The 17,641-nt window shown below is 33.1% G+C and overlaps 1 protein-coding gene across 1 annotated transcript in view; it reads left to right on the top strand.

Moving 5' to 3' along the window:
- Ack-like (activated Cdc42 kinase-like) overlaps positions 1-16,596 on the top strand; it is a 49,297-nt gene extending 32,701 nt beyond the window's left edge. The window contains exons 8-9 of the mRNA XM_018459187.1: positions 5,218-5,828; positions 15,614-16,596. Coding sequence (XP_018314689.1) covers positions 5,218-5,828; positions 15,614-16,547 — 1,545 coding nt within the window. The 3' untranslated portion in view covers positions 16,548-16,596. The remainder of the gene's footprint in view (positions 1-5,217; positions 5,829-15,613) is intronic.
- Positions 16,597-17,641: the final 1,045 nt, after the last annotated feature.

The following is a 17,641-nucleotide window of genomic DNA, read 5'->3' as shown; positions in this document are numbered from 1 at the left end:
GAGCCAGACATTAACCGCAAATTCATGCTAGAACCTATTTTCTCTAATAATCCTAGGATTTTCATGAGCCTATACATGATAATTTCTTTGATTAATAATTCCTTCTCTTGTAAATGTAGCTTCGTCCGTCCAGATTATTTTTGATGGAATGAATTATTATTGTTAAATTGCTCAAGAAACTAATTGCTAAAATTCAACCTCTTGAAATAATCCTGAGGTAATAAATTCTGCACTTTTTGAATATGGTACGGATGGCGGTTATCATTTCTTAAAGTTCGGTAGATTCTTTGACGTGGCAATTGTAATGCAGCTGACGTTCTCCGGACGCTGATCTCAGGATTGTTATCAAAGTGGTTCGAGACACGATTTTCTACTTGCATATTTGCTCCTAACGGATCTTGATGAATTGAAAATGATCCGCTCTCTCACAACTTATTAAAAGTTCATTAAACACAACTCATTAAAAGAGTCATTGTAATGACTCGCCGATTCGGCATTTTTCTGTTTGGAAATCGGCGTATATACTCTCGCATCGCCTCCGTAGCATTACCGTCGCAGAAACTATACACGAAAACCATGTCAGCATATTCAACGTTAGAATATGTACGCGGCATATTGTGACAGAAGTAATTCACTCGATAGCTTTTGACGAGTAACTGACGAATTTATAGGAAAAATGTAAACAAACAAAAAAAGTTTTCACCTGAAAACGGAATTATTATTATTGTTTTCGTGCACGATTTCAGCGACGATAATATTTCAGAGGCAGTGCAGGAACGAAACAACTACGTTTTATCTTTTTTGCGATTTTCTCCAAAATGAAGCAAAAACGAGCATATCTATATAGGATTTTTTTTCTTAGTTTATCAATTCTCTACACGCTCTCGAAGTTTAGACATTTAAATTCGGGACGCCCTGTATAATACAATAGTATTCAATTTTCTGCTAGTTTGTCCTACGGAGGACGCATCACATTCTTTGCATGTTTGCATTAAATAAAGCAATATTAGGATGAGATTGCTCTCCAATTACCGCGCTTGACTCTCATTGTCAGTACATTTCTCTTTGTTTATCTGATATTTATTAATATCTGAAAGTTTTGATGCATGTAGGAACAGGTTATTTAAAATCAGAAATAAATGCGTCTCAAATACATAAATGAAAAGAAAGTTTTAATGCATATCACTATATTTGATACTAACCTTTAAATAACGGTTTCCGTACAAATCAAAATCGATAAAGGAGCATAAAAGAATAATGAGATGAATCAATTAGTGTAAAGAAAGCACATAGTTGCTTTAAAAAGATATGACTGCAAAATGGATAATTTTTTAAATAAGCAACTATGTATTTTCTTTACACCAATTGATTCATCTCATTATTCTGTTCATAAAAGTATTAAGGTATGATTATCAAAAAAATATTAGTTTACGAGTTGTTTTTAATATTTTATGTCAATATGTGCCAGAATAAGATAACTATCTCGTAAACTATTGATTTTTCAGTACTATTATCTTAATACTTTTATATGAAGAATAATTAGGGGAATTATATTATGTAAAAAAATTTATATAATTCCATTTAAAAAAATGACGTTGACCTTCAAATCTTCTAAGTGCCTCCACTTGGGAAAAAATTATTATCGCCATGTAATAGCCCCCTTTATACCGTGCAATTTTGGTTGTACAAATTTTTCTCTACACCTTATAGATTAGAAAGTATTTCAGGTGGTAATAGTTATTGGGACACCCTGTATATATGCGAATGATTCAAATGTTTCGGCTCGTGATTATTAGCATCTCAGATTGACTGTGTTTAAATGTCCGAACATTTCAGCGCACAGTTACATCTGAGATACATTAAATTCATGAATCCAAGAATATTATATTATTTGAAACATCTAACTTTGACCGATCTTTGGCACTCTCTACCATATTTATGTTGAAAATCATTAACTTAAAAAGAAAAAGGTTAATAAATTATTGTTTAAGAATTAACTAAAAATTAAGTTAAAAATTAGTTTATTTAAGAGATTAACTAAATTAGGGTAAAATTTATCAATTTTTTAACTTCTTATTTAATTTTTAACTTATTATATAGTTACTACACAACTCTATCTTTATATAATGTTTTGATAGGAGATTGTTCAGTTATATTTCACAACTAGTTCAAAATTATTATCTTTTGATTATTTTTGAAAATTATATTATAAGTATAAATAAATGGTTCGTTTTCTGGACCTATCTCTGCTTAGTTTCTTTTTCTGGAGATGCAATCACACATATATTAAATGCCGATTAATAATATTATTTAATATTTTCGAGAATGAATCATTAGCATATAATTCAAATAGCTGTTATGTTATTGAAATGAGCAAAATTGTGTGTTGTGGAAAAGGACACAAAATTTGAGCACTTGTTTTCACTAGTTGTGTGTATCTTTCTTCTCACGTCTTAAAATAAGAACGAGCTATGAATCCTGGCTTATATGTTCTATTGATAAAATTCAGTGATTAAAATTTTTTACGAGGAAGAAAAGATTTTTTGTTTTTTAATCATAAATTGTAATTTACTTGGAACAGAGAGAGAATAAACGATCAGAACGTTGTGACATTTTAACTTAGCCAGAACGCATATTGGTTGATTGTCAAGAGAACCACAACACGAATTTCGCTTTGTGGTCTTTTTGAATATGTCAGAACGGCGTTGTGAGTATTCTTGAAAGGGCCATGACACGAATTTCGCATTGTGGCTGAATCTCAAAAATCATAACGTGTTGTGGTCGGTTTTTTCGCTCTGTAAGCGTTTTCTGTCTTTGAGTCTAACATATATACAAAGTGAGTATGATAAAAAGTTCACCACATTTTCTTTTGAAAACGGAGATAGGGGAAAGACATATATTATCAAAATTGTAGGATAAGTAGGGGGACATACTTTGATAATCTTGAGTAACCTTAAATGTCCTTTGTTTTCATATTACCAATAAAAATATTTTTTTCTTAAAAAGAAGGGGTCTTTTTTACTCATTCATCGATGGAACTCGATGAGCTGAATAACTTTGAATTAGAGTATCTTTTCAAAAATTCAACATTATATAAGTCAAAATAAGTCAGACTGTTTAAAATATTCACCATGTTGATTGAGACATGCCTATAGTCTTCTTGAAAAGCTTCTAACTTTTGAATCGTGAAAGAATAATACAGGACCACATCTACCGATCCATTTGTTTGGAAACATTGAGTTCTTGCCTTATAGTTATTCAAAAATTAGCACGTTCTATTATTCAGGTTTGAGTTGGAATTGACAGGTACACAGATCACTCTGCGAGTAGTTTCTTAAAAATATTATATTCTAATAAAGAAGTTTTTGATATGTTAATGATTTATGGTGAATGTAGACAAAATGCTACGCAAGCTATTGATTTGTATGCTGCACGCTTTCCAAACCGTCGTCATTTCGTAAGAGGAATTTTACACGTTTGGCGAATCAAGTGCGTACTCCTGGAATTATTAAGACTTAGACAACAAAAGTAAAATGTTACAAATGAAAACGTGTCTATTGACGTATTGCCTGCAGTTATTGCAAATCCATGTTTCTACAAGAGATATTGCCCGCGATAGAAATATTAGCCAATCTTCAGTGTCACGTATACTCAGGAAAAATAAGTTCCATCCATATCGTATATCGGTACTTTAAGAACTCTCGCAGAATGATTTTAACGTGAGACTCCAGTTCTGTACAAGGGCTCAAAATAAATTACAAGAAGATCCTAACTTTTTTCGATTTCTGTTATGGTCAGATGAAGCAACATTTAAGAATAATGGGACCATTAACAGGTACTAATTGCATTATTGGAGCGAAGTCCACCCACACACTGGATGAGACTGTGGACCGTCAACACCCTGGAGTATTTAATATTTGGGAATTATTGGCGTTCGATTAATTGGACCATTCTTTTTTTAGGAATCTCTAACAACCGACAGTTTGTTCGTTTTCTTAGAAATTATTTTCCAAATTTAGTGGAAGATATTCCGCTGATAGAGCTTGAATGTGGCTTCAGTTAAATGGTGCACCACCCAACTTCGGTATAAATACGAGGCGAGAGCTCAACAGAATATTCCCAAACAAATGGATTAGTATAGGTAATTCTGTGTTATTCTCTGCGAGATCACTCGATTTAGCATATTTGGACTATTATCTTTGAGGAAGGGTGAAGATGTTAGCTTACTTTCAACGTTCTACTACTTCGGAAAACATGAAAGAAAGAATAAAAAATATTTTTCACGAAATATAACGATTCAAGAGTTGGAAGAAGTCCAAAAAATTTTCCACGAAGACCATAGGCATGTTCAGATCAACATGGCTAACTTATTTTGGTTTATATGCTGACAATAGTTGAATTTTCGAAAAAACACTAATGCATAATTATTCAACTGATTGAGCACCATCGATCGAACGAGTAAAAAATATCCTTTACATTAAAAAAAAAATTTTATTGGTAGTATGAAAATCAAGGACATTTAAGGTTATTGAAAGTATGTCCCGCTGCTTAATCTACAACTTTGATAATAGGTGTCTTCCCCCTATTTCTAACCTTTTTCGACAAAAACATGATGGATTTTTTTATCAAACTCATCCCGTATATATGTGTGCGTACGTGCGTGCGTGCATACGTGTGTCTATATATTTGTTTTATTTTTTATTACTTTCAAACAATTTTATTGTATTTTTAATGTTTTTAAAATTTGAAAATAATATAATAAATTTTTAATTGTCGAACATGTTTTTTTTCCCCGAAAAGTAATTCTTTTTATACGAAATTAAATTTTAAACGTGTAGCTAATAATGAAAAAGTTTGAGAATTCTGAAATAAATTATATTCATTAATGTGAAAAGACGTGAAATTTTTCATTGCACGGAGTACGGCAACTAGTATTTAGTCAGATATTGCTGTTGATTTGTTAGTAGTTGTTCAAGATAATTATTAAATTCTGGTATACAGTATCAAAGATAACATGCGTGTGTATGCGCATCCACACGCACATTTATGTGCACAATGAGAGGGGAGAAGGAAATAGAAAGACATAAGAATACAAATACAATTGTAAAAGAAAGAGCCAAAGTTTATAATTTCATACCTATAATTTCTGTTTTCTTATTTTTGTTTAATTTCTGTTTCTTCTATCCTCGTATCTATCCCTTCCCACAACATGTTCAGGCCACCCTATCGGAAGAAGCTAAGGAAGTGTACAACAGTTTGGTGGAGACGCCAACATTGGAAAGTACCGGGGATACGAACCCATTGCGCATGTTACGTTCCGGATTATCTATAGTAAGGCCTAGAATTCGTGGGAACAAACATGCCACTCTGGGCTACCCAGTGTTATCGCAGTCAGAAGACGTATCTGGTGAGCATGGCTTCCCTTTCGAGATGCATCATAGCGGCGCGATGACTTTGCCCAAAGTTCGAGCACCTCCATCGCCTCATACAATTTTATCTCTGCCTCAATCACGCATTCTTGAAAGACATCACTCTATGGAAATAGAGAACAATCAGAATCAGAATAACATCGACGAGAATCCAATACCTCTGCCGCCTAGAGACCGCTCTAAGACACTTCAGCCCAAGTCTAGTTTACCACGACATCAAAGGAAGCATCCTTTGATCATACCTGGAGATGGTATCACAAGAACGCTAGCCAAGATGGCAATAACCATGCCATCCGTGGACGATCAAGTGGACGGACATTTCATGTTACAGAATTCTAATGCGGCAATCGATGAGACCTTGCTACAGGACAACTATCATCCAGAAGCGTCTGCTAATAGGTAAGATTCTCCACAAACTACTATAAGTTTTTATCTTTATTTGAAAAACATTAAATGAAAAAAGAAATAGTTTAATATCTTTAATACTTTAAACAAGGAGAATGTGACATAATTTACAATATGAACTGTTTGAAGGTTACAAGCGCGATTGATTTTTAACATTCTTATCTTCTATATGATATTTATTGCGCATCCTCATTTGAATTTTTAGTAAATGTTCACTTTAGGGGAAACCTTTTTCGATGACCTCGACCTTGATATTTGTGAAGGTCATGACCCCGAGTGACCTCCAACAGGTTTCAGCCGACGCTCGTTATTTATTAAGAAATTATTAACAATCATAATTCGTAATTATTTTCCCGCTTTGCATAGAAAGTCGAATGATTCTAGGGGGGAGGTATGGGGTGAACTGACTAGGGAAGTATGACTTTCCACGCGAAGTGAGGTTCACCCCATACCCTCTCCTGCATAGGAACATTCAGCTTTCCACGCCAAGCGAGGTCCATTCCGTCCCCTCCCCCCCCCCCCCCCCAGAACAATGTTGTTAGACGAGACGAGTTTTTAGTGCATGCGCGATGGTGAAGCAGTGAATACATCAGTGTAGCAAAAATGGACGCATAAATCTTAATAGCAGGTTTAGTATATAAACAGGTTAGCTTATAGTATATAAACATAAAATTGAGGTATTGACAATAATACAGATTGTATAATATAAGATTATATTCGCTAAACATGAAACTCCTAGGGAACGTTACATTTTGGCTGTACTTAGCAAATTTGTGACGTTTTATATGTATAGATTCATAAAAGGTCCTATAAACATTTAAAAGTAACATTTTATTTGCGTTATTCCACGAAACGTGTCAGAAACGTTGCATTTTCGCTTAAAATGTGCTATTTGGAAGGTCATAAAAGAAACGTTTCGTAAAATAACGTTTCTTTCGTGGAAATAACGTTTTGTGTAAAACAGTCCAACTCAAAATCATTATTTCTGAATCATTTAAATCATTTTTCACATATGCTTATCGATAGAGCATGTTCTTTGTAAGCTTCCACAAGTAAACGATGACTTTCAGCTACGCTTTTCTTTAGAAAAAAATAATGAAGTAAAACTTCCCGTAAATGGTGTTTTTCCGGTACAAAATTTAACATTTTCAATGCGATAAAAATAATAGTTGTTTATACTTTAATCAAATAAAATGTATTACGTTTTAAAGCTGCGTATACACCTTTCAAGTACATGTATTGCCAACTTTAAATAATGCAGCAGTATGACTATACCGCCATCTATTAAAAAAAATCCCTAAAGCCATACTTGTACACCTAATAGCTTGTAACATGGGCCATCCTGTATGGCTGCGTTCGGAAACATGACCCGAGTGTTTCTGCGTGTCGTTTCATCCTTGTTATTAACCTAATATTAAATAAGGATAAAACGATACACGGGGGCACCCGAGTGATGTTTCCAAACGCAGTTTATAATGGTTGTGTGTATATATATATATATATATATATATACAAATAATTTAATTCTGATATTGCATGTAGATGTATTACTGATATATGCAATATTACAATTAAATTATATATATATATATATATGCATATAATATATATATATATACAGGGTGTCCGGCGAGATTTCTCCTACTGCCCACAGGAAGGTAGATGGAATCGAAATAAACATAAAAGTCCTTTACCGTTTAACGATATTCATAATAATAATCAAGATGTTAATGTTCGCAATTGTATCAATGAGAGCGCGCGCCGATAGATATGCTCCGATAGACCGCTCGAGGTATAGCCCGGCCCAGTTTGTTGAATGATGGATGCGCCGGCAGAGCGTTGGAGAGGCGTTTAGAACAGATCGGCCAGACGCTCTTATTCCCTTATCTTTAAACGTTAATATCGCCTTAACTATTGCTGACACTGCAAAATGGTACAGAACTTTCCGACTCAGTGTAGTTTGTTCTACCCACGCATGAAATATTTTGCGGTTTTCGCCAGACACCCTGTATAAGTATACGTGTCACTAATATCTATATATTTCAGCATACAAAACTTATTTCTTTAGCAAAAAGAGGTGAAGTAGTTACACATGTATGTGCAATATATGTATTCATGAATTTATGACACATTATTTAACCTAAAATGGCATTAGATCATAACGAAAAGTGCTACTACGACCGTATATACTGTCAGTAAAATCTGTATTTTACATTATATATTACAGATTTTTAGTACTGACAGTGTGACTTAGAACGCAATTATATTTCAGATTGCGTTCTGTCTAAATGCTCACACACAACATGTGAGCATTCACGAACAAATCGAGCGACTGGAAACGGCGCACAGCTGGAAACAGCTGGAAACGTGAGTGCTCCCCAGCTAGCTCACGTGATAATGACGTGATTATGAAGTGATTTTGATGACAATGACGTCAAGTAACATGAATGGTACGTTATTTTGATGTCATTTATAGTACCAAAAGTTGACATCGCCGATATGATATGTCAACTAGATGTTACATTGACGTCATATATATGACCACTATCAGGGTTGGGTAAGTTAACTTTTTTTTTTTTAACTAAGTTAAGTTAAAGTTAACAACCTTGAAAATTTAACTTTATTAAAATATATACAAGTTAATCCATAATGAAATTAATTGAATTAAAAATTAAGTTAATAAAAAAATAATTGAAAAGTTAAAAGTTAAATTTGATCTGAACAGACGACCAAAAAAAAAGGGGGAAAAATTTGACCATTTTACATAATTTTTCATATTTTTCCTTTCTAACAGCATATTTATTAAAAAATCTGATTATTTTTGTTCACAAGTAACGATTATACAATATAAAGTTACTAAATTATATACTCATTATCCTCTCGCATTGTGTCTGAGGACTAACTTTAAAAAAAACAAATTAAAAGTTAATAGTTATCGATAAAATGTAACTAAATTGAATTAAAAAATTAAGAGTCTAAAATGTAACTAAGTTAAGTTAAAATATTAATTAACTTTTGAACTTTTTAACTTAACTTTTATCTTTTTAATTTAGCATTACCCAACCCTGACCATTATTATAAATTTATTATTATATGACTTCAATATATGTATAGTAACATCTAAAAATGACGTTCTATCAATAATTTTAATGTGTCAGAAACCTCTTATATTTATTATTTTTTTAAAAACAATATAATGTTTAAGTATACAAATACTTTTTGTAGGTAAGTAGGTACCTGTCTAATTAATAAATTGTTTACTTATCATGTAATAAATTTTTTCGCAATTATAGATGTTGTACATAATAATTAAATAATGATTGCAATTTATTGTAGTAATTTCAATTTCACTAATTATTATCATTATTATTAAATACTAAATAATTTTTATTATTGAAGTTGTGTATATACACATAAACATACATATGTTAATTTCAATAACATTTTTAAAAAAATTTGAGTAATCTAAAAAAAAATTTACAGTTTATTTTTAATTATTATTATCTATTTTAATTGAACATTTGCAATTATAACTAAATAAATGGTTAACAACTTGAAAAATTGTACACTAATATAATAAAATTCATTTTAATAATTAATATATTTTAAACATCCGCAATAATATGGTAGATCCGGCATGCGCCTGATTGGTCACATTTTGCTGCGCGGCAGTCGCTTCTGCGTCCAGTACGCAGGAGCCATAAGTCGGTTATAATGGCCATATATTATATGTTTTCCCATACAACGTTATTATCGTGACGCCTTTCTACTCAGCATTCTAACTTCAGACACGCTTGCACGCGACAGCCGATTCAATTTCGATTTAGTGCGTAAACGTATTGTAGAGTGTGTTGTTTGAACTATTGTGTTTTTATATCTTCGGTTCTGATTTCATGTAAGTAATGGCGCCATTCTTGTCTACCGGCCGCGGTTAATGGAAATTTGATTAAAAAAGAACGAATAAAATATAAATTCAGTGATTATTATTTTAATAGATTGGTCTCCAATTATATGTAATGAACCCACTAATGGCTTTCATTAGCGTAGAATTTTCTTCGGACAATAAAAGTGAAGGTGGCCTTGGTGTCGTGCACAAATTATGGTTAACATCGCTTAAAAAAGAATCATTTTGCAGCAGCGTTATATATAATTACATGTAATTATAAACATACACATAATTATAAATTATAAATTTATAATTATATGTTTTTAAATATTTATTAAATTTCATTTATGTTAGATTAAGTTAGATATTATGTGTATTATTAAATACATATTTTATACAATATTATTGAATTTTACACTATGACAGAATGTAAAATTAAATTTCTCTTATCTCATTCTCCGCCGAACTTACGATCTAATCTTATTCCGCATTATCAGTAAAGCATGCCCCTGTCCATAGACTGATAGGCAACCCGACTTACTGATGTGTATGTTGCGGAAGCACCCTGTACATTGTTAGAAACGTGACCACGAGCTTCCTTTACATGTAAATGAAGCTCGTGGTTATGAACGAAATTAAAAGTATGATTATGAAATTAAATGAATGATTTAACTGAAAATTAAGTTACAGTAATTATTTAAATGTAATGAACGTGTACATTAAATTTATGAAATTTAATGTAATGTCATGAAATTAAGTTTAAATTGTGTAAATTAAAAGTATATTAAATTTTATGAAATTTTTAACAGTGTATCCTGCCGGAACGCGAGTTATGGTTCAATCGTCCGGAGTATCCGATATGATCCGAGGGGGTCGTCGCGGTTGGCTGGTGGGCCTCTGGGGCATAGATATCGGCCCTCATGCTACGCTGCTCCGGAGGTAGAGACTGCTGTACTCTCGATTCCGTGGGGGGCGCGTGCGGTTCCTTGTCGACGGGCTTATACTCGTGCGGGAGCGAGAGATGCCCTGACGGGTCCTGAAGATTCCGAGGGAAGACAGAAGGGTCGAACTCCCCGGAAGAAATTAAATTCTTAATAAAGCCTGGCTAATTGCACCTGCCTACCTGCGCGGTTTCTCCTTTTAGTCATTCTACTAAAATAAGATTTAACTTATTGACGCGGTCATTAGCGAATTTTGACGAGTAACCGATGTGGATTTATTAATGGGGACAGAAAAGGAGAAAGACTGAGCAGCTCTTTCGAGTGTGATCAGCTCTTTTGGAGGGAAGGAGAAAGACAGCAGCTCTTTCAAGCGCGGTCAGCCCATTTGGAGGGAAGGAGAAAGACTGAGCAACTCTTTCGAGCGCGGTCAGCCCATTAGAGAAAAGGAGAAAGACCGAGCAGCTCCTTCGAGCAACTCTTTCGAGCGCGGTCACCCCATTAGGGTACAGGGGGAAAAGAAATGGTGAAAGAAAACGAAACCATATATACTTTTTCAAAGATTCTTATTTCTTGAGATACTCCGATCTTTTAATCCTGCAACGAGGTGTCCTATTCCAAGCAGGGATTCTAATTGAATAAAAAATGACGCAGGTAGCGATTTTCGTTGCGTTTATATAGGATTGGTGACGCTCACGGTCCGGGAGGAAAGGGGAGCTCGGTTTTCCAGGAATTGGCAACACATTGCTAAATTTAGGCATTGAATTTCCTATAGAAATATCGGATTAAGTTGAAATTTGGCACAGAAGTAATTAAATTTATGCAGATTCGAAAGATCGAATCAATTTCTTATTATTTAATAAAGTTTCAGAGTTATTAACTGGTTTATTTCTCAGGTCTTTCGTTCTGGTTCTCTTCCCCAAGATTCTGATTAGTCGGCGCGCGTCAGGTTCTTCGCGAGAAATCGAATTAGTTCGCAATACGATTAGTTCGCATTTGCTTATACTTATTTCAGGCTTGTATAAAGTAATTACAACAATAAAAATAATGACTCAAAAAATCGAATTAAACCAGTGATACATAGTATAATACATGGTCATAGTAGCGAACTTTGAACAGCTGTAGCACTCAAGGGATTCGTTTTACAAAGTTGTGCATATGAAACCTTTTAATCTTTTTTTAATGTCCTGCAATCCTAGCTATGTCTCAATGCTGTGCAGCCAGGGCCCAAACTGAACATAGTCCTTTAATTTTGATAATATAAATAAATGGTGGAGTCTTTTTAGTAATAGATCAGTCAAATGAATAAAAATGGTACTGACTAGACTTCATGGCTTACAGTTTCATATGTTTCTAGTTTCTTGGAAAAATTCAATCGTTTTAATATAACACATTAGAATAACTTTTTACAAAGCATGTATTCGAAGGAATTCGTACACAGAGAAATGCTCATAATATTTTTTCAAATGTACATTGAATATTCATATTTGGCACAAAGTTAGCTAATAGGTATGTGTGAAAGATGGCGTGGTCTCGAATAGACCCCGCGTGACTTAATTGGAAAAATGGCATGAAGTGAACAAGATGTTTGTTAGTTGTTTGCTTATACACGAATGGAGTATCCAGAAATGTTTGCAAAAAGGATTGCTATAAAGCTACAATTGTCGTGCTCGACACAGGGTCATTCAACTTCCATTGAAAAACACAGGGGAGTTGTAGCGCTTCTTTAGACTGATAACTCAGAAAACGGAACATAGTCAAAAATTCAAAATGGCATCAGCTTGAAACCAAAACAGTTATCGCACGATTACGTTGGAAGGACATTGTATTGCGTAAAGTTTGATTGAGTTTGGTCATATTTGGTCATCGTGGCCAGTTGTGATTGATTGTGCTATTGATTGCGTTCTGTTGCATTCATCATGTTTTATATAGTTTGCATTGCTGGAAAACTTGTAGCATTCCGCTAGGCAAGGTGAATTCATTGCAGCAGTCTGCGAACCAGAAACGATCAATTTTCAACAAAACTTTAATATTTAATATTTTTTTTTAACATATACACACATCACACAACATACAATGTCTTACATAAAAAATAAAGATGTACAACATAGAAAACGTATGTAAAAATACACAAAATAAATCAGTGAATTGATTGTATCAAACATGAATTTGTTACTTATCCCTTTATTGTTCAAAAATAAATTATAAATTTATAATTTCAATGAATATGGTATGAAAATTGAGAAATAATTTAGCTAAGATTAGAATCACTTATTGTTATCGACTCAGACATCGTAGTTCCATTTCTAGGTTTCCAGTCTATAGAGGCGCCACATATACTGTCAACATTTCTCAAGAGGGGAATTGGACGACCTTGGCTCGACAGTTTGACTAGCATAAAGCTTCGTCACGCCGCGAGATTAGAGCTCTATAATTCAAATTACAGAGCATCAACAATTGTTATATAATATCTATAACAAATGCAATTATATTATTGTTTGTTTATTATAAATATATAAATATCGAAACAGTATAATAGTTTCTCTCAGTTATATTATACATGTAGTATACAGGATGAGTCATTTTAAATGATACGCTGAAATATTTCGTAAAATATAAAAGGTACAGAAAAATGTTTCAAACAAAAGTTGCTTCGTTACTAGAGGGGAAGAAAGTGGTGACGTTGGTTGACCTGTTAACTTTCAAGCCCCATAACTTATAAAGTATTCAATGAAAAAATATTTTATTATAATGTTTTGAAAAGGCCTTGACTATAAGCATGAAATAAAATATCAGAATTTCCGTCTAAAAAATTTTAGTTAACCTTGACTTGACTTTAAGGATCTTTTCTCTAGGTCAACCAAAGTCACTACTTTCTTTCCCCCCAGTAACTGAGCAACTTTTGTTTAATAGACATAACAGACGTGCGCTTCGCTCGCGCTACTGAGCTTTTGATATTATATATACAAATATGCATATAATATTTATTAATCGATTACACTTAACCTTTGATACACATAACCGTCAAACGTACGATCTCTGCGATGATAGGCGCTCACGAAGTGAACGTAGTGAGAGAACAAAATCGATACGACATCCGCTCACGACACGAAGTTACGCATGTGATAAGATTGAACTCTAGACAATCAATCCGCATCGCGGAAAAGGAGCAACATTAAATTCGACTATCGATTTAATATCCCAATTTTATTATAGGATGAAACATTTTTTCGTTTCTAATATATTTTTCGAGATATTTCAGTGTATCACTTAAAATAACTTACCTTGTATACTATATATGTATAATATAACCGAGTTATGAAATATAAAATAAAGTTATATGACTATATATAAATAGAGTGTAATCTCTGTTATATTACTTATTACTTCCTTGTTATATTGTATTTATATTTGGTGTTTGCTGGGATATTAGCCCATTGATGTACATACACACCCAGGTAAATTTATATAATTATTATCACAATGTGTAAAAATTAATTGTTTAAAGATTTTGAAACATTTTATGATTATTTATGACATTTATAAAAATGAAGACATTTACATTAAAATAATTATAAAATTTATGATGCAATATGTTTAAATACTTTAAATGTATATATTAAATGTATATAGTGTCCGCCAAAAGTTTCGGGTCGGCTGAATATTTCGGAAAGTATACATTTTTGAGAAAAATGTTTTAGACAAAAGTTGTAGGGTTTAACAAAATCTATTTACTGATTCTATCAGTTTGACCTTAGGCCATTGGAGACTATTCCTCTTATTTGCATTTTTGCACTGAAAATTCATTTTTGCGTAAAAATGAAAATAGGAGGTACAACCTCCAATTTAATTTTGACAAACGTTATCCAGGACATGATTCTGAATAATATTCAAGAAGTTTTAACCGTCGGTCGGATACCTTGTATAATGCTAATGCCTGCGGTACTGAAATTTTCGAGCCTTATAACTCGAAAAGTACTCGATGAAAAATAACTTTATATATAATGTTTTTGGAAAGCTCTCGACTTTGGCTATTAGATTCTGGAATGAAAAATAGGGTGTTCCGTTTAAAAAAATCGACGTGACCTAAACCCTTGGCGACGCTACCTAAGATCAAACTGATAGGATCAGTAAATAGATCTTGTTAAACCCTTCAATTTTTGTCTAAAGCATTTTTTTTTAAAATACTGTCCGAGATATTCAGCCGGCCCGGAACTTTTAGCGGGCTCTGTATATTTATGATGACTAATATGAAACACTTACACCATGTATGTAATTAAATGCAACATATTATATGATACATTTTTACAATCATGTGATGACTTTTTCGACATACAACAAAATCCATGGAAATGCTTGATACTGATAAGCTTTAAATGATAAAAATAAAGGACACATATTTTTTTATAATGGTCCAATCGCATTAATGAGTGCAACACCTCTTTGAAGAAAATCGGTTATTGTTTTTCGAGGCAAATATCGCGAAAATTTGAAAGTCGAAACTATAAAAGATAGATAAATGTTTGAAATAAAAGTTGAAAGGCTTTAAAAGTACATAACAGTGATGATATAAAAAATTTTTCAATATTTATTTTTTATAAATAGAAATTTTTCTATTTACACAATTTTTTTTTGAAATTATTATTATAAAATACTTTTCAAACACTATTTAGCTTTTATTTAAAACATTTTTTCCTATTTTATAGTTTCGACGATATTCGCTTCAAAAGAAAAAAATTGATTTTTTTCAAAGAGATATTGCATCTCTAAAAATGTGATTGAATCCTTACAAAAAAGTGTCCCTCATTTTTGTCTAGAAAATAACATTCAATACTCATAAAAATCGAGAAGGCGCATTTCCATGAGTTTCCTTGTCAATTTAGTCCGCTCTTTTGCATCGAGCGCTTTATCCATAATTAGATGCAGCTTGTAATATAGAAATTTAAAATTTTCAGTCCAGAGGAATTCGAACAACGCATAGATTCCGAGCTAGCTGCACTGGATTCATTACCTATCGAAGAATACCGTCTTCGACGATGTAGCGTGATCTCGGAGGATTTGCTGGAGTTCTCAGATAACTTAATCGACTGCGGCGACATGCTGGATGTACGTCAGAATGTTTCGGAAACAAGCAATGAGAAACAATTGAGTAATTCATCAACAATGACCGATAAGTTATGCAGGAAAATCAGCGCCGAATCGAAGTTCTCCTTAAAAAGTTTTGCATCTAAAATACAAAAAAACACGGAAAGAGATCCAAGTCAGGATCCGATGACAATTAGTTCTCATAGATCAGAAGACTGGAACAAGATGAATTCCTCGATCAGAGTTCAAATTCCGTCTACAACAATACAGCAGACACCACTAAATTATTCTTCACAAACAAACGTGGAAGAAATCCCTTCCAAATACGAAGCTTTTCATTGTGAGGAACCTTTGGTACATATTGGCTCAAACAACAATTTTCATTTGACTACTCTTCCAAAAGCTTATCACTTATCCAACGAAAAAACATCGAGTTGTGACATCGTGAGTGACTTGTCGCGACAATCGGATCATGTTTCTTGCGAAGATCTATTAGAATTTGCTTGTGACGGGCCAAACACACGAAGAACTCGCGGACCTCGTAACGGGGAACAATCTGATGAAGTACGAATCATGCTGAAGGTGTTGCAACAGTCAACCCCAGAATCCTGCATCGCTGCATTGAATGTCACGGAATGGGATGTTCTAGCTGCAATTAAACTGGAACGGCTTCAAGGACTATTGAAAAAGGAAAATAGTTTTGTCGGCCTCGAAGATTGTAAAGTGATACTGAACCAGTGTGGTGGTGACGTCGTTAAAGCGGCTGCGCTACTGCGAAACACGGACGATGCTGCCGCGGTTTAGTTTAAATTCACAAAGGATATATAAGGATTGACTGAAAAATTTTTTTGTAACATCTATTCTTAATCCTGATTATTTTATAACGTTGGAAATATTTTACGTAAAAATACTTCCTTAATACTGCTTCAAAATTTTTGAAAAATGTATCCATTTTTATACTGAAATATTAATGGCTAATAATTAGATAAAATAAAAAAAAGGCCTACATAGCAATGTATTTCCTTAGGATATCCTAATTTGATCAGATTGATCCCATTCTGATCTAAAACATTAAAGCATCCATATGATTAGCTCAGGACATTTGTAATTATCATTGTACTAATATAAAATGTATTGCATATAGTGATCAAATTGCATTTAGATAAATTGCATTTTTCAACTTTCGACATATATACGTCATATACATTTACGTATTTTACGTATTATAGACATATCTTTGTAATTTAATTATTAATTTTTTAAATGTATACATAAATATCCCACACAGACATACTGAAAACTATCTTTTGTTTTGGGAAGTATTTAATCATATTTATTTTTATATGTTATTAATTTGACAGTTGCAGCTATAGCTTTTGTTTTTTGTGCATAATTTATTTTTAAATAAGTTTATGGTCATTAATTGACAAAGCAAAAGGAGTTTTCGGTATATTTTACAAAATTGGTTCTATCGATTGTAAGTACTGTTTTAGTGAAAATTTTTCATTAAAACGAATCCATCTCGCGGCTGTATTGCGTACTATGCCGCTTGGCTGCGCTGCGAGATGGACTCGTTTTCCGTGAGGAGAAAATGACGCGGATCTCTATAAAGAAGCGTATGCAAATGGAGTTCGTCACTTTTAGCTTGATCAGAGTGTGCTCATGGAGCCTCTGGGTAGCGATCATGTAACTTTTTCGCTAGAGTGGAAATATGAAAAGTGAAAATTTTTACGTATGTATATCGTACATATACACACATACATACAAAAAATTTTCACTTTTCACGTTTCCGCCCTAGGAAAAAAATTACATGATCGCTACCCTGAAAGTGCTTTTTTTAAATAGAGTTATTCGTAGTTAGTTTCTGTGACGCATATTCATTTCCTGCATATTGTATC

Source organism: Mycetomoellerius zeteki, unplaced genomic scaffold (genome assembly GCF_001594055.1).
Source record: "Mycetomoellerius zeteki isolate Tzet28-1 unplaced genomic scaffold, Tzet1.0 scaffold8, whole genome shotgun sequence".
Classification (NCBI taxonomy): Eukaryota; Metazoa; Arthropoda; class Insecta; order Hymenoptera; family Formicidae; genus Mycetomoellerius; species Mycetomoellerius zeteki.
This window is presented reverse-complemented; position numbering and strand designations above follow the sequence as displayed.